This window comes from Scyliorhinus canicula, chromosome 3, assembly GCF_902713615.1.
Source record: "Scyliorhinus canicula chromosome 3, sScyCan1.1, whole genome shotgun sequence".
Lineage (NCBI taxonomy): Eukaryota > Metazoa > Chordata > Chondrichthyes > Carcharhiniformes > Scyliorhinidae > Scyliorhinus > Scyliorhinus canicula.
In genome coordinates, this window is record NC_052148.1 from 168784665 (window position 1) to 168810970 (window position 26306).

The 26306-nt window shown below is 48.0% G+C and overlaps 1 protein-coding gene across 3 annotated transcripts in view; it reads left to right on the forward strand.

Moving 5' to 3' along the window:
• Positions 1-26306, forward strand: part of LOC119963106 (coiled-coil domain-containing protein 158-like) — a 336026-nt gene that overhangs the window by 32437 nt on the left and 277283 nt on the right. For all 3 annotated transcript variants that reach the window (XM_038791706.1, XM_038791705.1, XM_038791704.1), the window contains exon 2: positions 14612-14707. In XM_038791706.1, the coding sequence (XP_038647634.1) occupies positions 14612-14707 (96 nt within the window). The remainder of the gene's footprint in view (positions 1-14611; positions 14708-26306) is intronic.

Below are 26306 nucleotides of genomic sequence, written 5' to 3' on the forward strand. Positions count from 1 at the left end.
CGGCTAACATAGCCATGATAAGGAAATGGATGGTGGGTATGGGGTCGGTTTGGGAGTGGGTGGAGGCTGCTTCGTGCAGGGGCACCAGCTTGGCAGCCCTGGTCACGGCTCCCCTGCCGCTCCCGCCGGCCAGGTACTCCACCAGTCCTGTAGTGGTGGCGGCTCTGCGGATTTGCGACCAATGGAGGAAGCATGCGGGGGAAGTGGGAGCTTCAGTCTGGTCCCCAATATGTGACAACCACTGATTTGTCCCGGGGAAGATGGATGGCGGGTTTTGAGCGTGGCAGAGGGCGGGGGTGGGAAGGATGGCGACTTGTTCCTGGAAGAGAGCTTCGCGAACATGAGGGCGCTGGAGGAGACGTTTGGGCTGTCCGTGGGGGAATAACTTTCGGTACTTGCAGGTACGGGTTTTCGTACGTAGACATGTCCCGTCCTTTCCACGCCTTCCACCAAGGGGGATCCAGGACAGGGTAGTTTCCAGGGGTGAGGTAGGAGAGGGGAGAGTCTCAGATATTTATAAGGAGCTTATGGGAGCAGAGTACACAGGGACCGAGGAACTGAAACTCAAGTAGGAGGAGGAGCTTGGTGGGGTGGGGGGGGGGGGGGGGGTTGGAGGGAGGCGTATGGGCATTTGCTCTGAGGAGGGTAAATGCAACCGCAACATGTGCTAGGCCCGGCCTGATTCAGTTCAAGGTGGTTCACTGGGCCCACATGACGGTGGCCTGGACGAGCAAATTCTTTGGGCTGGAGGACAAGTGTGCTAGATGTGAGGGACGACCAGCGAACCATGTCCACATGTTCTGGGCGTGTCCAAAACTCAGGGGATACTGGCAGGGATTTGCGGACATCACATCCTGGGTACTGAAAACAAGGGTGGCGATGAGTCCAGAGGTGGCGATTTTTGGGATGTCAGAAGACCCGGGAGTCCAGGAGGGGATAGAGGCCGACGTTGTGGCCTTTGCTTCCCTAATAGCCCGGTGACGAATACTGTTGGCCTGGAGGGACTCAAAGCCCCCAAAGACTGAAGTATGGCTGTCGGACATGGCAAGCTTACTCGGCTTGGAAAAAATCAAGTTCGCCTTACGAGGATCACTATCGGGATTCTCCCGGAGGTGGCAACCATTCAACGACTTATTTGCGGGGAACTAATCGACAGTGGGGGGGCGGCGGGTACAATAGTGTAGATGAGGGGGGAAGAATAGGCGGGTCTATTTGCGAGAGAGGTACTGTTATTTGCACTATGTTTTTTGTAATTGGTATCTGCGCACTAATGTATATTGTTACTGTTTACAATGCCAGAAAATACCTCAATAAAATTGTTTGTTAAAACAAAAGACTGGTTCACGTTTGTGGAAACCAGCACTAAATGGTGCCCTGAAGAAGTCTCCCATGCACAGCCATTAGGTCCTGGATGCCGGGAGAATCCTGTGAACGCATATTTAAATGAGCATTTCTGGATCACGCTCAGTGAGGGCGCGATCCAGATCGCGATGTCTCGTGAGATTCCGTTAAATCTCACGAGGCGTTTCGAGCATTGCAAATCTCGTCAGAGGCCTCTCATGCGAGTCAAAGGCCTCATCCTGATACCAAGTCATCACCTCGGCCATCAAGAAGAGTGCAGCTGTGTGGGAACGTCGCCACCTTCAATTTCCACTCCTAGTCATTCACCTTCCTGACTTGGAAACATAGAACATAGAACGACACAGCGCAGTACAGGCCCTTCGGCCCTCGATGTTGCACTGACATGGAAAAAAACTAAAGGCCATCTAACCTACACTATGCCCTTATCATCCATATGCTTATCCAATAAACTTTTAAATGCCCTCAATGTTGGCGAGTTCACTACTGTTGCAGGTAGGGCATTCCACGGCCTCACCACTCTTTGCGTAAAAAACCCACCTCTCACCTCTGTCCTATATCTATTACCCCTCAATTTAAGGCTATGTCCCCTCGTGCTAGCCACCTCCATCCGCGGGAGAAGGCTCTCGCTGTCCACCCTATCTAACTCTCTGATCATTTTGTATGCCTCTATTAAGTCACCTCTTAACCTTCTTCTCTCTAACGAAAACAACCTCAAGTCCATCAGCCTTTCCTCATAAGATTTTCCCTCCATACCAGGCAACATCCTGGTAAATCTCCTCTGCACCCGTTCCAAAGCTTCCACGTCCTTCCTATAATGAGGCGACCAGAACTGTACGCAATACTCCAAATGCGGCCGTACTAGAGTTTTGTACAACTGCAACATGACCTCATGGCTCCGGAACTCAATCCCTCTACCAATAAAGGCCAACACCCCATAGGCCTTCTTCACAACCCTATCAACCTGGGTGGCAACTTTCAGGGATCTATGTACATGGACACCGAGATCCCTCTGCTCATCCACACTACCAAGAATTTTACCATTAGCCAAATATTCCGCATTCCTGTTATTCTTTCCAAAGTGAATCACCTCACACTTCTCCACATTAAACTCCATTTGCCACCTCTCAGCCCAGCTCTGCAGCTTATCTATGTCCCTCTGTAACCTGCAACATCCTTCCGCACTGTCTACAACTCCACCGACTTTAGTGTCGTCTGCAAATTTACTCACCCATCCTTCTGCGCCCTCCTCTAGGTCATTTATAAAAATGACAAACAGCAACGGCCCCAGAACAGATCCTTGTGGTACGCCACTCGTAACTGAACTCCATTCTGAACATTTCCCATCAACTACCACTCTCTGTCTTCTTTCAACTAGCCAATTTCTGATCCACATCTCTAAATCACCCTCAATCCCCAGCCTCCGTATTTTCTGCAATAGCCGACCGTGGGGAACCTTATCAAACGCTTTACTGAAATCCATATACACCACATCAACTGCTCTACCCTCGTCTACCTGTTCCGTCACCTTCTCAAAGAACTCGATAAGGTTTGTGAGGCATGACCTACCCTTCACAAAACCATGCTGACTATCCCTAATCATATTATTCCTATCTAGATGATTATAAATCGTATCTTTTATAATCCTCTCCAAGACTTTACCCACCACAGACGTTAGGCCACCACAAACACATCGCTGTTCCTTCATGGTCATTGGGATAAAATGCTGGAACTCCTTCCCTAACCGCACTGTGGCTGCACCAACAACATGTGGACTGCAGCAGTTCAATAAGGCAGCTCACCATCACCTTCTCAAGGGCAATGAACAAAGAAAGGAAAACTAACAACAAAATACAATTACAGCACAGGAACAGGCCCTTCGTCCTAGCCAGCCACACCCACATCCCATGAAGGAATCTACAAAAACAAAAGAGCACCTTCCACACCGGAGTGGGGTCTCTCCTATTTGATGGCATGGCAGAAATCAGTAGCTTGAGGTGTGGGAAACTGAAACCCAAACCTACATTATTCCACTGTGCCACCGTTCATTGGAGATGCGGCAGGAACAAGTAATATTTTGAGGCATGGAGCAGAGATGGAAGGAGGAAACGAGTCTATCATATACACACCGAGGGAAGAGCAAATTTAAGATAAAATTGATTGGCAAGATAATTTATTATGATTTCCATAAATGTGTGATAAATCATGAATTCCCAAATGCAAAGTAATTTTCTTGTTGTATATTGCTGTGAATCACAAACTGATTATTCTTTGTTAACTATGTCATAATACCCCATCACAACACTGTCACTGCAATATCTCCTTCAAATTATTTCCACTGTTGTCCAGCTGTGGTGGTAAAAATATCTCTCTTTATTTTTTAATTTTGTTTCAATATATATGTAATGAAAAAAGTGGAAGACTTCAGCTTTGCTTTAACTATTTCATGTCATTTGAAGCTCTTGATATTTAAGTTACACCCTTGTTTACTCTCTGTACGGACACATAGGTCTGGATGTATTTTGATATCTTAAATACCCGCTCACTTAAATTTTAAAAGTGGTTTCATTGAGTTAATCTGAAATATTGATGTTGATTGAGAAAATGTTACTGCACCTCCTCATTTGATACAATGTGAAATCATTTTGGAAGAGAACTGTAAACATTACTGTATTATTTTGAAGCTAGGCTTTTTTTATTAATGGTGCTTATAGTTACCTTAATGAATTTGTACAAGATAGCACAAAACGAGATTTCATTTTAATTTTGGTAAAGCTGTAGTCATTTGCAGGATTTTAAAAATACTTAAATGATTGTGTAGTCTTTGCAATACAATGGATTCTATGTGGTCTGGAGAAGAAATTGGCTTAATTGTTTTTGTTGTATGTTTGCTAATGATGCAATTTTGAAACTGACCCTGTTCTACGAAAGTCATAATTTCAGGTGCTTTAGTGGATAAGGAGAATCCCACCATGTCAATCTTAATATGCTTTCTACACTAACTTTGGGTCTCCCAACACCACATATAAAATCCTTTCCCTCTTCGGTAAATCTTTTTATTACTTTCCCAAACTCTTATCTTTGCAATTTCCTCAGGCACTGTTTTCCCGTTACCTCTGACCTGAGTATCCTCAGTTCCTTGTCCCAATATTGATTGCAGAGCTTTTAACTGCTTCTGTCTTACTCTTTTGAACTTCCGTCCTAAATATGTTTCTTTCCCCCCTCTATTTTTCTCTCTCTTCCTTTCTCTCCATTTTTTCCTTTTTCACTGGCTCTCTTTGAAAAATAAGCTGCCACACAAGACTGAACTCTTCACAGTCTCTGCTTTTTGTCCTTTGCAGAAACCACTTGCTTCCCCTTTCACAGCATTCGCCTCCATCCCATTTCTCCTTTATGCTATGTGAAGCCCTCGTCCCTCGAGGCTGATTTCTCTCATGCCCTTCCTGTGAGCTCCCTAGCATCAATCTGCTTAAACTCCTCTAAAGCACCGCATTTCATTTTCTCATCCAAAGTAAGCCCCTGCTGTGATCACACAACTCCCCTCCAAAATCAATGACGATACCCCAGCAGTTGATTTGACATTCATTCACCTTCCAGTGCTTCCTCTTGTGTTACATTTTGAAACTCCTTGATGGGATGTGGGCGCCGCTGGCTGGGACAACATTTATTGCCCATCCCTAGTTGCCATTGAGAAGGTGGCGATGAGCTGCCATCTGAACCGCTTCCGTCCCTGAGGTGTATGTACTCACAATGCTGTTAGGGAGGGAGTTCTAGGGTTTTGCCCCATTGACAGTGAAGGAACAACAATATTCCTGCAGGCACCCCTTCACTCTTGGATTTATTGATCTCTCTACCATCAGCAGTTGCTTATTCAGCCACTGTGATCCTGTACTTTGGAATTTTCTTCCCATTTCTTTCCCTACTTTTGAAAGCTTCCTCAAAGCTCCCTCCGTAAACAGTACTTTCGGCTCCCTATCCGAGATTTTCTGTTCCCTGATGTTTTTGTTCAGTATACCACCTTTTCTGCTTCAATGTAAAAGACTGCGTTGTCTTTTGGTCTTGACTGCCATGTAAATTCAAGTTCTTATGGATGTGATTGTAATTGGTGTAATGATAAAAGTAGGAAATTAACACTTGGAACATTTTGTTGGATTTATTTTCACTTTCATTATCAAAAAAGTGTAATGCCCTGCTCCATGATGCTGTTATTTTATAATGCTTTGAATATTAAAAACTTGTGCAAATGTTAAGGCATCTGAACCAATAAATGGTAAATCTACAAATTTGGATTTACTGCGGTCAATCCAAAAATGGCTTGACCTGATGTCTAGTAAGCCAGTGGATAACTTTTAGCTGATTTGGTGGTGGAGGGAAATCATCTTTTAGATTTCTACTGACATTGGACATGGTTTCATCAAAATGTTCTTCTCCTCTCAGCAATATCCTTGAGCTGTTTTTTAAGAAGCCTTTTTAGTGGAATTTTCTATTTTTACAAAAATCACCTCAAAACAAGCAAAAAAAGGAGGAAAGCAAGCCACGAGTATCAGTGTACAACAGTCACAGCATAAAAAAGTAGTTATCGCAAGAATTGGGAACAAATAGGACCGGATGAATCGGGGACAAATCCCCAACTTATTCCCTTCACGGATAGAGGACCCGTTTGCACCAAGACAGGTTACAGGCAACATCGCGGACCTACATAAACCCATGGCTTCAAAACAAAATGACAGAAGGAAGAAATCAATATCCCAAAAACCCAAGAGCTAAAGGGGAAATCGACGAAGACTGATAGCGCAAATTAAACTCTTCTCCAGGCCCAGACCAGAACAGGTCGCCATAATATAACGACAGATTGACAAGGAGAGGACCAGGCACCACCAAACATCAACTCGAGTCAAACAAATCTCAGACCTCAACAGGATATCACACAATCTGCCTGGGCCTGAAAAAGGAAAGGGCACTAAACCAAAAAAAAAAAATTAGCCCTCACTGGGGGACCTTCCTCAAACATAACGAGGACAGAACTAATCCTACCAACTCAACCATTAGGATGAAGATATTTCGCACAAATCATGAATTCACCTTTCAGCTCAACATGATATCGACTTATTGAATCAGGATTACCAGCGGTGCAGGACATCACACTTATTCACTTCCCTGCAAACAATTAAATTGCCAATATCAACAGACAACAACATAATTGTCAGGAAACAAATTGCAGGATAACAACTGAGATGCGAGGCAGTTATCAGGATTAAGATTTCTACACTGGCAGAAATCAACGTTAAAGCAGGATCAAAGCCGGTGAGCACTCTTTAAGATCTTCCAAGGATTCCGGACTTCCGGTGGTGGCAATGCGGAGCTAAGCCGCACATTCGGCAGCTCCCGCTGAAAACGGACTTTGGGGCTCTTTTCAGGGCCCCCAACAGAGCTGTGTCGGCAAATCCCGACGTGGGACGAGGACAGGAGTCGACCCCTACGGTCCTATGGTCTGGACCAGGAGTGGGGTAAGGAGAAAAACAGAGAAAGCACCCCTGAAAAAGCGGGGGAAGGAAGACAAAATGGCGGCCGGCGGAGGCCTTGAGGAGCTGAGGCAGTGGGCTCAGGAGCAGCAGGCGACTCTGCTGCGCTGCTTCCAGGAGCTTAAGTTGGAGCTGCTGGAGTCGCTGAAGGTAACCAACAGGGAGCTGATGGAGACCCAGATAGCCCAGGGGGCTGCGATCCGGGAGCTGCAGCAGCAGGCCTCCGAAAGGGAGGATGAGGCCGTGGCCGTGGCGGGGAAGGTGGAGATGCACGAGGCGCTCCATAAAAGATGGCAGGAGCGGTTCGAGGAGCTGGACAACTGGTCGAGGAGGAAGAATTTGCGGATCCTGGGCCTCACGGAGGGGCTGGAGGGGTCGGACCTGGCGGCCTATGTGGCGGTTATGTTAAACTCGCTGATGGGGGCTGGGTCCTTCCAGGGGCCCCTGGAGCTAGAGGGGGCCCACAGAATTCTGGCTAGGAGGCCCAAGCCGAATGAGCCGCCGCGGGCGGTGTTGGTGCGGTTTCATCGGTTCGTGGATCGTGAGTGTGTGCTCCGGTGGGACAAGAAGGAGCGGAGCAGCAAGTGGGAGAACACGGAGGTGCGGATCTTCCAGGACTGGAGTGCGGAGGTGGCGAGGCGGAGGGCCGGGTTTAACCTGACGAAGGCGGTGCTCCATAGACGGAGTGTGAAGTTCGGCATGTTGCAGCCGGCGCGTCTGTGGGTCACCTATAAGGATCGGCACCATTATTTTGAGTCCCCGGAGGAGGCGTGGGCCTTTGTGCAGGCCGAGAAATTGGACTCAAACTGAGGGTCTAAGATGGGGGATGCTGTATAATACTGTATTTGTATTTACTTGGTTTAATGTAAGATGTGGGTTGACCTTAGGGTGGGTGGGGTGATGTCGATTTGTCTTTTCTATATGGGTTTTTCTGTAAGGGTCTGGTAGACGGGTTCGGGCAGGGGGGTAAACGGGGAGTTCGGGGAGCTGGTGGGGGGGACTGACAATGGGAGTAGCTCTGGAGGAGGCGGGGCCGGGCAGGGCGAAGGCGCGGGCTTTCTGCAGGTTTCCCGCGCTGGGAGATGGTGGGGGCGGGGTCGGGGCTGAGAAGCGCGGGTCGTTGCTGGCTGTTTTCTTTTCCCACGCAAGAGCGGGGGGGGGGAGGGGAGAAGGACCCATTGACGGGCACGATGGAGGAGGGGTAGTCCCACATGGGGAGGAGTCGGAGGTAGGGCGGGAGTCGCCGGGGTCAGCAGAAGTTAGCTGGCTCACGGGAGTGCTATGGAGGGAGGGGCGCGGCTAGGAGGGGTCCTAGCTTTGGGGAGGGGGGGGGGGGTACCGGGTTGCTGCTGAAACGGTCAGGAAGGAGCTGGAGGACGCAGGGGGTGCTGGATGGGGGGAGTTGCCGCCGTGGGAAACTGGCAGAGCGGGGGACGCTGGCTGGTGGTGGGCATGGGGATGGGGTATGGCTAATCGGCAGGGGAGGGGGGCAGGGAGCCCTCTGATCCGGCTGATAACCTGGAATGTGAGGGGGCTGAATGGGCCGGTCAAACGGGCCCGGGTATTTGCGCACCTGAAGGGGCTGAAGGCAGATGTGGCCATGCTCCAGGAGACACACCTGAGAGTGGTGGACCAGGTTCGGCTGAGGAAGGGATGGGTGGGCCAAGTATTTCACTCAGGGCTGGATGAGAAGAGTAGGGGGGTGGCGATCCTGGTGGGGAAGAAGGTGTCGTTTGTGGCGTTAAATGTGGTGGCTGACAGTGGCGGGAGGTATGTGATGGTGAGTGGTAATCTGCAGGGGGAGCGGGTGGTGTTGGTGAATGTTTACGCCCCAAATTGGAACGATGTGGGGTTTATGCGGCGTATGTTGGGCCGCATTCCGGACCTGGAGGTGGGGGGCCTGATCATGAGGGGGGACTTCAAAGCGGTACTGGATCCCCCATTGGATCGATCCAAGTCCCGGACGGGTAGGAGGCTGGCGGCGGCTAAGGTGTTGAGGGGATTTATGGACCAGATGGGGGGGTGGATCCCTGGAGGTTTGCGAGGCCAAGGGCCAGGGAGTACTCGTTTTTCTCCCACGTACATAAGGCCTACTCGAGGATTGATTTTTTTGTCCTGAGCAGGGGGTTGGTTTCAAGGGTGGAGGATGTGGAATACTCCGCCATTGCCATTTCAGATCATGCCCCGCACTGGGTGGACCTCGGGCTGGGGGAAGAGAGGGACCAACGTCCGCTCTGGCGCTTGGAGGTGGGGCTGCTGGCAGATGAGGAGGTGGCCGAGAGGGTTCGGGGGTGTATCGAGAGGTACCTTGAGGCCAATGACAACGGGGAGGTCCGAGTGGGGACGGTCTGGGAGGCATTGAAGGCGGTGATGAGGGGGGAATTGATCTCCATCCAAACCCATAGGGAGAGGGGGGAGCAGAGGGAGAGGGAGAGACTGATAGGGGAGATGGTGCGGGTGGATAGGAGATATGCGGAGGCTCCAGAGGAGGGATTGCTGGGGGAGAGGCGTATCCTTCAGGCCAGATTCGACCTATTGACAACCAGAAAGGCGGAAGCTCAGTGGAGGAAAGCACAGGGGGCGGTGTATGAGTATGGGGAGAAGGCGAGCAGGATGCTGGCACACCAGCTCCGAAAGCGGGACGCGGCCAGGGAGATTGGGGGAATGACGGATAAGGCTGGGAAGGTGGTGCGGAGGGGAGTAGATCTTAATGGGGTCTTCAGAGACTTCTATGGGGAACTGTACCGGTCGGAACCCCCGGTGGAGGGGGGTGGAATGGGGCGCTTCCTGGACAAGCTGCGATTCCCGAGGGTGGAGGAGGAGCAGGTGGAGGGACTGGGGGCGCCGATCGAACTGGAGGAGGTGGTCAAAGGGATAGGGAGCATGCAGTCGGGGAAGGCGCCGGGGCCGGACGAGTTTCCGGCGGAATTTTATAAAAGGTATTTGGACCTGTTGGGCCCCCTGTTGGTCCGGAACTTTAACGAGGCAAGGGGGAAGGGGGGGGGGGGGGGGGGGGGGGGCTTTGCCCCCAACTATGTCACGGGCGCTGATTTTCTTGATCCTGAAGTGGGACAAGGACCCTCTGCAGTGCGGGTTATATGGGCTGATTTCGCTGCTAAACACCGACGCTAAGCTGCTGGCAAAGATCCTGGCCACTAGAATAGAGGATTGCGTGCCCGGGGTCATTCATGAGGACCAGACGGGGTTTGTGAAGGGAAGGCAGTTGAATGCGAACGTGCAAAGGCTCCTCAATGTCATTATGATGCCGGCCATGGAAGGGGAGGCGGAGATAGTGGTGGCATTGGATGCGGAGAAGGCATTTGATAGGGTTGAGTGGGAGTATTTGTGGGAGGTGCTGGAGAGGTTTGGGTTTGGGGAGGGGTTTATCCGGTGAGTGAGGCTGCTCTACGAGGCCCCGATGGCGAGTGTAGCCACAAATAGGAGGAGGTTGGAGTACTTTCGGCTGTACCGGGGGACGAGACAGGGGTGCCCCCTGTCCCCCTTGCTCTTCGCGTTGGCGATTGAGCCCCTGGCCATGGCATTGAGGGACTCAGGGAACTGGAGGGGCCTGGTGCGGGGTGGGGAGGAGCATCGAGTGTCGTTGTTTGCGGACGACCTGTTGCTGTATGTGGCGGACCTGGTGGGGGGGATGCCGGAGGTGATGAGGATTCTTAGTGAATTCGGGGGTTTCTCTGGGTATAAGTTGAACCTGGGCAAGAGTGAGTTGTTTGTGGCGCATCCGGGGGATCAAGAGGAGGAGATTGGTAGGCTCCCATTGAAGCAGGCAGGGAAGAGCTTCAGGTACCTAGGGGTCCAGGTGGCTGGGAGCTGGGGGGCCCTGCACAAGCTCAACCTCACAAGGTTGGTGGAGCAGATGGAGGAGGAGTTTAAGAGGTGGGATATGTTACCGCTGTCACTGGCGGGGAGGGTGCAGTCCGTTAAGGTGACGGTGCTCCCAAGGTTTTTGTTCCTGTTCCAGTGCCTCCCCATCCTTATCCCGAAGGCCTTTTTTAGGAGGGTCAACAGGAGTATTACGGGATTTGTGTGGGCGCATGGGACTCCGGGGGTGAGAAGGGTGTTCCTGGAACGGGGCAGGGATAGGGGGGGGCTGGCGTTGCCCAACCTCTGTGGGTACTATTGGGCTGCCAACGCAGCGATGGTGCATAAGTGGGTAATGGACGGGGAAGGGGCAGCATGGAAGAGGATGGAGGTGGCGTCCTGTGTGGGCACGAGCCTGGAGGCGCTGGTAACAGCACCGCTGCCGCTCCCTCCAACGAGGTATACCACGAGCCCGGTGGTGGCGGCTACCCTCAAAATTTGGGGGCAATGGAGACGACATAGGGGAGAAGTGGGGGGCTCAATGGAGGCCCCGATACGGGGGAACCATCGGTTTGTCCCAGGGAGCATTGATGGCGGATTTCTGGGCTGACACAGGGCAGGGGTTAGGAGATTGAGGGACCTGTTTGTGGAGGTGAGGTTCGCGAGCTTGGGGGAGTTAGAGGGGAAGTTGGGGCTCCCCCCCGGGGAACATGTTTAGGTACATGCAGGTTAGGGCGTTTGCCAGGCAGCAGGTGGAGGGGTTCCCCTTGCTGCCCCCACGAGGGGTGCGGGATCGGTTGCTCTCGGGGGTGTGGGTTGGAGGAGGGAGGATTTCGGACATATACCGGGTAATGCAGGAGGTAGATGAGGCCTCGGTGGAGGAACTGAAGGGTAAATGGGAAGAGGTGCTCGGGGAGCCCAGCGAACCACGCCCATATGTTTTGGGGTGCCCAGCGCTGGGGGAGTTTTGGAAGGGGGTAGCAAGGACGGTGTCGAGGGTGGTGGGATCCAGGGTCAAGCCAGGCTGGGGACTCGCAATTTTTGGGGTTGCAGTGGAGCCGGGAGTGCAGGAGGCAAAAGAGGCCGGTGTTCTGGCCTTTGCGTCCCTAGTAGCCCAGCGGAGGATCCAATGGAAGGATGCGAGGCCCCCAAGCGTGGAGGCCCGAATCAATGATATGGTGGGGTTCATTAAATTGGAGAAGGTGAAATTTGCCCTGAGGGGATCAGTACAAGGGTTCTTTAGGCGGTGGCAGCCTTTCCTGGACTTCCCGGCGGAACGGTAGGGAAATAGGCCGGCAGCAGCAGCAACCGGGGGGGGGGGGGGGGGGGGGGGGGGGGGGGGGGGGGGGGTTTGGATCGGTGGGAGGGAGAACTGTGTACATGGGTTTGTGGGATGTGGCGGGTGTTATCTCTTTCCCTTTTGTTGTTTGGGTGTTCTTTTGCTTTTTTCTCTTTTGTTTGTAGTTGCTTTTGAAGTTCGGTGGGAATTGTTCTTGGGGTGTTACCGCGGTTGTTTTGTTAATAGAGTTGAGATGTTTATATTTTGTAAAAATTTCAATAAAAATTCAAGACGCGCATGCGGAGTTTAAAAAAGTTCTTGTTGCTGATCGTTATGCGCATGCGCACGCTGCGCATGCGCATTCTCAAAACATTTTGGTCGCGGATCGGTATGCGCATGCGCAAGCCGCGCATGCGCAGTGGACACAAAACCGCACAGTAAAGGAAGATAGATTTGCGCATGCGCGATTGATTCCTACGCATGACGTCACGAGCGTGCGCATGCGCAGAACCCAAAATGGGTGATTGTAACTGCGCATGCGCAGACGCAGATTTTCATTCTTTGTCTCCCAGAGACTGTAAAATGTGCTCCGACGCCATTCTATCGTGGATTTCAGCGTTTTTTCTTTCTGAAAGTTGTAAGTTACCTTTTCCTTTCAATCTGGACTGGATTTCAGCGTTTTGGCTTTGTGAAAAATTTATTCTTCCTTTTGATCTGTACTTTTCACTCGCGATTTCTTGACTGAACCCTTTCTGTTCTTTTAGTGATTGTTTGAGTTTTGCATCACTCAGTCCCTGTGCAGTTTGGCCTTTGAGCATACAGTGCTGTTCAAATTCCATACAGTACTCTTCAAACTTTTTTAGTATTATTTGTAAGTTGTTGCTGTCTTCAGCTTTAGAGCATTTAAATCCATTATATACTTTCCTAGCTTCATGTCCTGCGATGAGCAGTGCTATTTTAATTTTGTCTGAGGCTGCTGCTAAATCATTAGCTATGATATAAAAATCGAACATTTGTTTAAATATTTTCCAGACATTTCTTACATTGCTGGTCATGTTCAGCTGATGTGGGCGTCCAACCCACATCCTCGAATAAGCGAGGTCTTCCCAAGTCGAATGTCCAATAGGAGTTTTTCTTGCCATTTTGGTCTTTCTGTGTCTGCAGCTGCGTTGTCTTGTAGTAAGCGTCTGAAGCCACCCCTGGTACCATGTGTTGTTCCTTGTGTCTTAATAAAGCTCGTAGTCTCAAAGTTGGAGAAGATGCTTTATTGTGAATTTGTTCTGTCTTCAGAGCTTAACTTACAGCTACCTCAAATGCTGTCTGCCTGTGTGTCTGTGTCTTGCTATCAGTTCTCCCTTCCGTGAAGTGTCCTCACTTCCTGTCCCTGTGTATTTATAGCTCTCCCGTGCTCCCTCTAGTGCTTGCTCAGTTGTATTGCATCTACACTGATACACAATCATCACAACCAACAACCCAGATTCCAGCAGGGGGATGTCCTGGCTGGCTCAGCCATCCCTGACCGACAGAAACAGGACAACATGGGACGGCGGTCGGAAGGCCAACCCAACCCCAGGCATTGGAGACGGGATTAAATGTGCTCCCTCGATCAGCCAAGGACAGTGTTCTCTCTATTCCACGAATCTCCTCTGCACCCCCAAGCTTCATAAAAACACCTTGCAACTCTAGAAATTGGGCAGTGACGACTTGCACTGCGGAGATGAGACATTCAGATGGATCAACATAATCACTTGCAGCCATCATCCATCGGAATGCAACACACTGTCAGGGCTGGAAACTTCCCAAAAGCAGCTGTGTGACGAATGAGAAGGCCCACCCCAACTTCTTCCCACCGCCACGATTCGATGAGGATTTAAACAGGATGTTTGAACTCAATCGTACTGAAATATTGGCCAACAAATCTCAGGACATAGTTTCTATTATGTATGCCAAGAAAAGACGTAAAAGAAATGTGTAAATGGATTTAAACAGTGGGTTCAAAGATGAGCAGAGCTGGAGGTCACGTAACCTCCCACGCTCACATCATGTGACTGCCCATCCTTGGACTGTTGGAGTTTGCAGTTTCCATTTGTGGAGAAAATTGCTGTCAACTGTTGTCACTGCTGAGCAACTTCTTGTAGCAGACTCCAAAGAAGAACATTGTATCTGTATTATTCCTTTCTGTGCTTTCTAACTAGTTAAGTCAGATCAGATTCAATATTAACTGAACAGTTTGAGATTTTGGGGTAATTATTATTCAACTTCACTGTTAACTAGTATTTTTGCAAAGTGGCAATATCTATTTAATGTGACTATTGACGTGCCATGATATAGAATTTATTACAAAAATCTATTGCCGTACTGTTGCTGTCAGATGTTAGTCAAATCACATGCAAGAAAGGAGAATTTTTCCCACTGTTACTGTTGAAATGTTTCAATTATTCTTCATGAAAGTTAAGTTACTTTTGGAATGAGTGAATTGATGTAGTTTGATGTTGTAAGAATAAAATAAAAGCTGGTGATTGAGTTGGGTTGAAAAGAGCAACAGGGTGCACACGGACTAAAGGTCAACATGAGAAGAACATAATTGTGAATTCAGTTCCAAACTATGATTATCATGTTATTTGATTACTAGGGGCTCGTGGGCGTTTATCATCTACTGACCATCGGCCTTGTCAGTCAAGTCTGCATGCCTCAGAAGCTGGAAAAGAACAATTAACGTTGTGTAAATGTAAGTGTTTGGATTATTAATATTCTTTGGAAATTTTAATTCCTGATTGAACACTTGAACGCAACACTAATTGAATTTTAGACACAGAGGTTATTTTTCCCTGGGTGTGGAATCCAGACCATGGGGGCACAGTTTCAGGACCTCCAATAATTTAGATGAGAAGATAATTCGGGAAGATTTAGATAGCAAAGATGAGAAGAAATTTCTTCCCTGGAAGGGTTGTTGACTAAGGCTGAGATGGATGGAGTTTTGGTGTCTCAGTTAATGAAGGGATATGGGGAGCAGGTGGGAAAGTGAAGTTGAAACCGAAGATTAGCCACAATAATATTGAGCGAGACGAGACTTGACTGTATGGTCCACTACTATATCCACTACTATATCCACTACTATATCCATTACTATATCCACTATATCCATTACTATATCCATTACTATATCCACTACTATATCCACTACTATATCCATTACTATATCCACTACTATATCCACTATATATCCACTACTATATCCACTACTATATCCACTACTATATCCATTACTATATCCACTACTATATCCACTACTATATCCATTACTATATCCACTACTATATCCACTACTATATCCATTACTATATCCATTACTATATCCATTACTATATCCACTACTATATCCATTACTATATCCACTACTATATCCATTACTATATCCACTACTATATCCACTACTATATCCATTACTATATCCACTACTATATCCACTACTATATCCATTACTATATCCACTACTATATCCATTACTATATCCACTACTATATCCATTACTATATCCACTACTATATCCACGACTATATCCACTATAAATCCACTACTATATCCATTACTATATCCACTACTATATCCACTACTATATCCATTACTATATCCACTACTATATCCACTACTATATCCATTACTATATCCACTACTATATCCACTACTATATCCATTACTCTATCCATTACTATATCCATTACTATATCCATTACTATATCCACTACTATATCCACTACTATATCCATTACTATATCCAGTACTATATCCACTATATATCCACTACTATATCCACTACTATATCCACTACTATATCCACTACTATATCCATTACTATATCCACTACTATATCCACTACTATATCCACTACTATATCCACTACTATATCCACTACTATATCCACTACTATATCCACTACTATATCCATTACTATATCCATTACTATATCCACTACTATATCCACTACTATATCCATTACTATATCCACTACTATATCCACTACTATATCCATTACTATATCCACTACTATATCCACTACTATATCCATTACTATATCCATTACTATATCCACTACTATATCCACTACTATATCCATTACTATATCCATTACTATATCCACTACTATATCCACTACTATATCCACTACTATATCCACTACTATATCCACTACTATATCCACTACTATATCCATTACTATATCCACTACTATATCCACTACTATATCCACTACTATATCCACTACTATATCCACTACTATATCCACTACTATATCCACTACTATATCCATTACTATACCCATTACTATATCCACTACTATATCCACTACTATATCCATTACTATATCCACTACTATATCCATTACTATATACATTACTATATCCACTACTATATCCATTACTATATCCACTACTATATCCACTATATATCCATTACTATATCCACTAATATATCCACTACTATATCCACTACTATATCCACTACTATATCCATTACTATGTCCATTACTATATCCACTACTATATCCACTACTATATCCATTACTATATCCACTACTATGTCCATTACTATATCCATTACTATATCCACTACTATGTCCATTACTATATCCACTACTATATCCATTACTATATCCATTACTATATCCATTACTATATCCACTACTATATCCATTACTATATCCATTACTATATCCATTACTATATCCATTACTATATCGACTACTATATCCACTATATATCCATTACTATATCCATTACTATATCCATTACTATATCCACTACTATATCCACTACTATATCCATTACTATACCCATTACTATATCCATTACTATATCGACTACTATATCCACTATATATCCATTACTATATCCATTACTATATCCATTACTATATCCATTACTATATCCACTACTATATCCACTACTATATCCATTACTATATCCACTACTATATCCATTACTATATCCAGTACTATATCCATTACTATATCCACTACTATATCCATTACTATATCCATTACTATATCCATTACTATATCCACTACTATATCCATTACTATATCCATTTCTTGTGCTTTTGGATTCTTTTTTTAAAAATGTTTTTTTATTCTCCTACTATTTCACATTTTCTCCCAAATTTACACCCACCAACAATAAACAATAATCAGTAACAAATATGTCAATCCCCATATCAATAACAACGATCCCATCCTCCCACCAAACCCCAAACACCCGCATGTTCACATAAACAAATGACAAAAAGGAATCCGGGATTACCCATAGTCACCCTTAATACACTCACCTGCCAACCCTCCCCCCCCAACTAATGTTCGATGTTATCCAGTTCTTGAAAGTGCATGATGAATAATGCCCATGACTTGTAGAGCCCCTCCGTCCTTCCCCTCAGTTCAAACTTAACCTTCTCAAGAGTCAAGAATTCCAACAACTTCCCCCCACCACGCCAGGGCACAGGGTGGAGAGGCTGCTCTCCAACCTATCAGGATCCGCCTTCAGGCGATCAGCGAGGCAAAGGCTACAACATCTGCCTCCGTTTCCGACCCTGGCTGGTCTGACACCCCGAATATGGCCTCCCGGGGGCCCGGGTCCAGTTTCACGTGCACCACTTTAGAAATTACTCTAAAAACCTCCTTCCAGTAATCCTCTAGCTTTGTACAGGGCCATAACATATGAACGTGATTAGCGGGCCCCCCGCAATGTTCACACACATCTTCTACTCCTTCAGAGAATAGGCATATCCTCGCCCTTGTGAGGTGTGCTCTGTATACCACTTTCAGCTGTATCAGCCCCAACCTCAAGCACGAGGTGGAGGCATTCACTCTCCGGAGCATCTCACACCAGAACCCCTCCTCTGTTTCCTCTCCCAATTCTTCCTCCCACTTTGCTTTGATCCCTTCCAGTGGTGCCTTCTCCTCTTCCAAAATAGCTCCGTAAACCGCCGACACTGCCTTCTTCTCCAGTCCCCCTGTCGTCAGCACCTCCTCCACCAATGTGGAGGCCGGCTCCACCGGGATGCTCTGTATCTCCTTTCTGGCAAAATCTTGAACCTGCATGTATCTAAACATTTCTCCCTGTTCCAGCCCATACTTCCCTTCCAGCTCCTTCAATCCTGCAAACCGACCCCTAAGTAACAAATCTTTCAGTGTCTTAATCCCCTTCTCCTCCCATTTCTGAAAATTTCCATCCCACTTCCCTGGCTCAAATCTGTGGTTCCCCGGAATCGGCATTTCCTTGACCCTGCCCCCAACCCAAAGTGTTGGCCAAACTGCTTCCAAATTCTCAATCAAGCTATTATTACCGGACTCCCTGAGTATTTCCCCAGGGCCATCGGGAGCGGCACTGTTGCTAGTGCTTTCAGTCCCGACCGCATGCACAAACTCTCCTCCATTCTGACCCACTGGGAATCAACCCCTCTGACCCAGCTCCGCACCTTCTCCACATTCGCCGCCCAGTAGTAATACATCAGGTTCGGAAGACCCAAACCCCCTGCCTGCCTTCCCCTCTGTAGCAGCACCTTCCTCACTCTGGCCACCTTCCCTCCCCATATGAACGGAGTAATCCTTCCCTCAAACTCTCTGAAAAATGCCTTTGGCAGGAAAATCGATAGGCATTGAAAAATAAACAGAAATCACGCCAACACATTCATTTTAACCGCCTGTACCCGACCCGCCAGTGACAAAAGGAGACCACCCCACCTTGCCAGATCAGCTTTCACTCTCCCCACCAAACTAGAAATGTTCCTTCTATGTACCTGCGCACCCAGGTACCTAAAGTGAGTCCCTGCCCTACGGAACGGCAGCCCCCCCCACCCCTGCCCCCACCCCCCGGCCGAGATACCACAAAATGCTCACTCTTGTCTAGATTTAGTTTGTACCCCGAGAAAGACCCAAACACTCAAAGAAGCTCCAATATTCCCCCTATCAACACACTCGGTTCCGACATGTACAACAGCAAGGACACCCTATGCTCTACCCACCCCCCCTCGCACTATTCCTTTCCATACCCCCCGAACTTCTTAATATGATGGCCAACGGCTTAATCGCGAGTGCAAACAGCAGGGGGGACATAGGACATCCCTGCCGAGTCCCACGGTGGAGAGAAAAGTATCTCGAGCTGATGTTGTTTGTGCAGACACGTGCCCTCGGCTCCTTATATGGTGGTAGCTTTATCCAGTTCACAAATCTTGGTCCAATCCCAAACCGCTCCAGAACGGCCATAAAGTACCCCCATTCTACCCGGTCAAACGCCTTCTCAGCGTCCAATGCTGCAACCACCTCTGTTTCCTTCCCCTCCGCCGGTGCCAGAACGATGATCAATATCCTTCTAATGTTTGAAAAGAGCTGCCTCCCTCTCACGAACCCTGTCTGATCTTCACCTGTCACCTTCAGGAGGCACTCCTCTAGCCTACCCGCCAATACCTTTGCCAATACTTTTGCGTCCACATTGTGAAGTGATATGGGCCTTTATGACCCACACTCCGTCGGGTCCTTATCCCTTTTTAGCAACAGGGAAATCAATGCCTTCCCCAAAGTTTGTGGCAACACCTCCTTCCCTATCACCTCTTCAAACATCCCCACCATCAGGGGTGCCAGCTTATCCTTGAATTTCTTATAATATTCCACCGGAAACCCATCCGGCCCTGCCACCTTCCCCGACTGCATCCTCCCAATCGCATCATTTATCTCCTGCTCCACTATCGCTCCTTCTAGTGTAGCCCTGTCCCCCTCCACTAACCTCGGGTACTCCAACCCATCTAGAAATTCCTGCATCTCCCGGTCTCCCCCAGGTGGCTCTGACCTGTACAACCTCTTATAAAATTCCTCAAAGACCTTGTTAATCAGATCCGGAGCCATCACCAACTTCCCTGCCCTGTCCTTCACCTGAACAACTCCCTTACCGCTACCTCCCTCCGGAGCTGACCTGCTAACATACAGCAAACACATAAGGAGGTGCGCCTTACCTCCATGTTTGTAAACTGCACCCTTGCTCGTCTCAGTTGGCGCACCACCTTCCTGGTAGATAGTCGGTCAAAGCTTGCCCGTAGTTCCTTCCTCTTTTCCAACTTCGCTGGGTCCCCATCTTCTGCATAACTCCTATTTACCTCCAGCATCTCATCTATTACCCTCTGCCGTGCCAACCTCTCCTCTTTGTCCACCCTGGCCTTAAACGAGATCACCTTACCCCTCACCATCGCCTTTAGATCCTCTCAGACATCTGCCTTCAACACCTCACCCGGACAGTTGAAACCTACATATTCCTCAATTACATTTTCAATTTTGTCACAGAACCCTTGGTCCCCCAAAAGTCCCACGTCAATTTCCACCCTGGCCTCCGCACTACCCCCTTCTCCAGTACCATATCCACCCAATGAGGAGTGTGATCTGATACTGCAATTGCCGAGTATTCCAACTCCTTAACCCCAGCCAGCAAAGCCTTCCCCACTATGAAAAAGTCGATCCGCGAGTATATCTTACGGACTGCTGAGAAAAACAAGTACTCCCGTTCCCTCGGGTGCAGAAACCTCCAAGGGTCCATCTCTCCCATTTCCACCATTAGCCCAGCCAACGCCTTCACCCCCCCGATGGGAACAGCAAGCGCAGCCGTGATCTGTCCAACCTTGGCTCCTGCACCAAGTTCCAGTCCCCCCCCCACTATCAGTTTGTGTGTGTCCAAGTTGGGAATGGCCCCACACACCTTCCTCACGAATCCCACATCGTCCCAATTGGGACCGTATACACTTAACAGCGGCACTAACCTCCCCTCCAGCGCCCCTGTCAAAATCACATATCTACCCCCCTGATCTGCCACCACCTTCTCCATCTGGAAGCGTACCCTTTTGCTGACCATTACCGCCAAATCCAGAGTGAAACACCTGACTAACCCAGTCCTTTTTAAGTCTCACCTGGTCCTTCACCCTCAAGTGAGTCTGCTGCAGCATTGCCACATCGGCTTTCAAACTTTTAAGATGTGCAAGCACCCGTGACCACTTGACCGGATCTCGTAACCCCCTCACGTTCCACGTGACTATCCTAACTGGGGGTCTCTCACAACCCCCACCCTTCTTATCCACCATCATCATACCACCGGGCCCTGCCCATGAGCCTGACCCGCCCCTGTCCATTGTTAACATCGAACCCCTTCCCCCCCCTCCCATTTCCTCTCTAAAAAAACAACTCCCAGCATCATTCTCTCCCCCGCCCCTCCCGCTCGCCTCATAGACCCGTCGAAACCTGCTATCCAGGCTCCACTGTCCACAACCCTCCTCTCACCTCACCTCCGTTCACTCGCCGACTTTAGTTAGCTCGCGTGGGTGGCTCACCCTGCCAAGGTATATCGTCCCCTCCCACCCAGTCCCAGAGAAAGAAAAAGCAAAAACAACAATCCAACCCATACAATTCACTAAAATAAGATATAACCGTCGCAACACAGAATGCCAATCAACGCAACCAATAACTTGAACTCTGTAACAATGTGAAGTGAAGTAAATTACAATACACACCAGTAAAAAGAAAGTTCCAGCATTTATACATTTTCCAGCTCCCCAATCACAGTCCACAGTCTCTCTTCCAGCTGCGCTCCTCACGTCTGTCCCAAGTCTTCTGCCCTCATGAATGCCTCAGCCGCCTCCGCTGTCTCGAAGTAAAAGTCTTTGGCATCATACGCCACCCTCAGCTTCGCCGGATATGCCATACCAAATCGCGCCCCCTTTTTGTACCGTGCCGCCTTCACTCGCCCGAAAGCCGCTCGTCTTTTTGCCAACTCCACCGTCAAGTCCTGGTAGATCCGAACTCCAGCACCATCCCACTGTACCTCCTGCTTCTGCTTCGCCCAGCTTAACACCTTCTCCTTCATGCAATACTTATGGAAGCAGATAATTACTGCTCCTGGTGGCTCATTCGCCTTAATGACCGATGAGCTTGGTCCAGCCCGGACCAGGAGGGGTTCTCACCCTCCCCCATCAACTCCGCCAACTCCTTAACAAAGTACTCTGTTGGCCTTGGGCACTCTGTCCCTTCGGGCAAGCCCACAATTCTCAGATTGTGCCGCCTCGAGCGGTTCACCAAATCCTCGAGCTTTGCTCCGAGCCCTCTGTTGACCTCCACCACCCTCCGCAGCTTGTCCCCCATCGAGGTGAACTGGTCGCTGTGCTGCGGCGCGGCCTCCTCCACTTTCTTCATCTTCTCGCCCTGCTCTCTCACCTCGACTGATGTCTTTGCCACAGCTACCCTCACTGGGGCGATTATCCCCTCTACCGATGACTTCAATGTGACCGCCATCGCCTTCCTCAAAGCCTCCATGTGTCTCGCAAACTGCTTTTCCAGCTCCACAACCACCGTAAGTAGTGCGGCCCCACCATACGGTCTGGCATCCGCCATTTTGTCAGCGCTTTTGCTGGTCCTCTCATTCAATGGCGAGCCTGCGTTTCCTCCCTTCTTCGATGCTGCTTCTCGCATCCTTTAATGATTTATTATTTTTCCTTTTTTTTCCCCTTCTTTCCTTCTTCAATCTTTTTTTAATAGAAAAACAAAAAATTCTTCCTTCAAAAAAAAACTTTCACTAAGTTTCTTTAAAACTTCTTTATCTTCTTTTTTCTATTCCTCAAGACTTCCCCTGGGACCGGACTTCAGATTTCTTACAACATTCTCGATGTGGGAGCCAGCCGATGTGGGACATCTCACCTATATCGCGCCCTGGCTTCGGGCCTGCCGCCTCGACCTCCGTTTGGCTCCGCCCCCGCTGCTCCGCGCGTGCTGGGTCTGACGCCTCAGCCCCAACCGCCCGACCCCCGCGTGGGGTTCCTCAGCGCTTTTCAAACCGGCCCCGCTTGACGCCCAGAAAGGCCCCAAAGGCCAACAATAATCGGAGGGGAGAGCAAAGAATTGGGGAAACCCCCGAAAGCACCACAAATAGTGGCCACCAGCGGGAGCTCCTCTCGATGCGCGCTTTTGGATTCTTAATGTGTTCTTTGAATCTTTGCAGTGGAGCGCCTGTGAAGGAAAGGGATTATAAGGCAAGGTGTGTCAGCTTTTATTCTGTGGTGGCAAATTCTAACCTACAATTGGTAATTTATAATATGCTCTGTCATTTTATAATATCTTTATTATTATTGTCACAAGTAGGCTTACGTTAACACTGCAATGAAGTTACTGTGAAAAACCCCTAGTCGCCACACTCTGGCACCTGTTCGGGTACACAGAGGGAGAATTCAGAATGTCCAATTCACCTAACATATATCTTTTAATGGGAAGAATGGTGGCACAATGGTTAGCATTGCTGCCTCATGGTGCCGAGGTCCCAGGTTTGATCCCAGCTCTGGGTCACTGTCCATGTGGAGTTTGCACATTCTCCCCATGTTTGTGTGGGTTTCGCCCCCACAATCCAAAGATGTGCAGGGTAGATGGATTGGCTACACTAAATTGCCCCTTAATTGGAAAAGATTAATTGGGCATTCTAAATTTAAAAAAAGATATATCTTTTAATATATCTTTTTACATGGGGATATTTTAAAGTCTTTATCTCCTGCTATGGAATTTTGACTTCAGAATGCTACTTGTGTATTTTTATGGAACAGTAGCGCTTGTGGGTGAATGCAGTCCGTGTAGCTTTAGCGTGTTGGGTACATTATTGGATAAGGAGGATGCAAGCTAAATACAAATTAATTTAATTAAATAAATCTAGAGTAAAAAGTTAGCCATAGTAATGGTGATCACAATTGCCATAAAACCAATCTGGTTTACAAGTATCTTTTAAGAAAGGTCTTCTGCTGTCCAAGCCTGTTCTGGCCTACATGTGACTCCAGACCTACAGCAACATTTTACTTTGACTTAGACATGATTGTCTTACCTGCCCTCTGAAATTGCCTGGCAAGCCACTCAGTTGTACCAAACTGCTAAGCAAAGTTTAGTACAAATAAAACTGGACAGACCTCCCAGGTTCCACCTCAGAAACAGACTAAACAAAGGAACACCTTGCCCTGTTGACTCCACACAGACTTCCACGTTTACATCTAGGGACTTTTGCCAAAATTTGAATAGCTCTCTAGTAGACTAATTAAACAACAGCCTGATAACCTTATAACCAATGTGCCAGAGCTCCTCCTCTACCATCCTGGCCTGACCCACTGGGAGGACATGCCCACTAGAGGGGGCAACACTATGTTATACAGTTGGGAGGGAGTAGCTGTGGAGGTCTCAACATTGATTCCAGAGCCCATTGAGTTCCATGGCATCCAGTCAAACCTATTCAAGGAAATCTTCTGTAATTACCATCTACTGCCCTCCCTCAACTGCTGAATGCCACTTGGAAGAAACACTGCAGATAGCAAAGGCATTGATTGTACTGTGAGTGGTGAACTTCAATGTGCATCACAAATGAGTGTTTTAGTAGTACCATCACTGATTCCTGTCAGTCGTGAAGGACATATCTGTTTTGACTCTGCCTGTAGCAGGTGTTGAGGGAACCCAACTGAAAAGGCCTACTTGACTTTGTCCTCACTAAACAACCTGTTGCAGATACATCTGTCTATGAAAGCATTGGTAGGAATGACCATCAACAACCTTTTGGAGGTGAAACTTCATCTTTACATCCTCCATTATGCTGTATGGCACTACCACTATTGAGACCCAGGAAGTCAGAGGTACGGTGAACGTAGATTTTAATCAAGATCACATTACGTCTGCCCACGGCAGTGAACTATTTACATAGCACAGTCCCATTGGGACAACCAATATGCTGAGCTAACTTTCATACAAGATTCTTACGAGCCTCAGATGGGTGGGCCTCCGCCCACTAGTGGGGGTTCTCATATTCCACGAGCGCCACAGGAAGATCACTCAGGGTATCCGTCAAGTCCGAAAGTTCTCCCTCCGCCACAAACTGAGGAGGCCTTCTGTGCTTCACAGGCAATGGGAGATGACTGAGGGGAAAGGCGTTGGCTTTCTAGACCCCTGGGCGATGCCGAAAGTAGATTTGTATGCCGTCTGCAAAAGTGCCCATTGCTGAATCCAGGCCGAGGCTATGGGTGGAATCCCCTTGTCCTGCTCAAAGAGACGCAGCAGTGGCTCGTGGTCAGTGGTAATAAAAGAATACTGCCTGTAGACGTACTGATGGTATATTTTCATGGTGGATATCACAGTCAAACGTTCTTTTTATATCTGGACGTAGCAGTGCTCCACATCTGCCAAGGTTCTAGAAGTGAATGCGATGGGGCATTCTGTGCCATGGTCCCATCTATGGGACACCACTGCCTGATGCCATACGGAGAGGAGTTACAGGTCAGGACAAGCGGCTGGGATGGATCATAATGGGCCAGCAGCTAGGAGGATGACAATGGTCTCTTCACTCCTGCGAATGCCTCCTCCTGTGGAGTTCCCCAGGCCCACTTCTGGTTCTTTCACAACAAGATATGTGCCAGTAGGATGGCCAGGTTTGAAATAAACTTACGAGACCCAGAAATGTTTGTCATTTTGTGGAGTTGGGGCCCCTTCTATGGCCTGAACCTTCTCCTCCACAGGGTGCAAGCTGTCCTCATCCACCCTATTCCCCAAGTATGTCACAGTCTTCTCTTGGAAGACGCACTTGCCTCTAATCAGGCAGATGCCTACCTGGGAAAATCGTCTCTAGATTATCCATGTGCTCCTTTCCAGTGGCCCCCGTGATGAGCACATCATCTAAATACATTGCCATTTTGGGTAGTCCCTGGAGGATGCCTTCCATCACCTTCTGAAAAATTGCACAGGCCGAAGAAACCCCAAAAGGGAGGCAAGTGTATCGGACAGCCTCCTGTTCACATACTTCCACAATGCTGCTCAATTTTTTTTTATACATAAACATTTTATTGAGGTATTTATGATTTTACAACAACAACAAAATAAAAAATGTATATAAAAATATAAACATAGTGCAAAAGCTGTCTTCCTCCCTTACAAGTCCCACCTTTACTAACCCCCTACTCTAAACTAAGCTCACAGCCCCCCCGGAAGGGAAAAATAGAATACGAGAGTAAGCTGGCAGTAAACATAAAAACTGACTGCAAAAGCTTCTATAGATATGTGGTGAAGACAAATGTACGTCCCTTACAGGTAAAATCAGGGGAATTCATAATGGGCAACAAAGAGATGGCAGACCAGTTGAACAAATACTTTGGATCTATCTTCACTAAGGAGGAAACAAATCACATTCCGGAAACACTAGGGGATAGGGCGGCTTGGTAGCACTGTTGCTTCACAGCTCCAAGGTCCCAGGTTTGATTCCTGGCTTTGGTCAGTGTCTGTGCGGAGTCTGCAAGTTCTC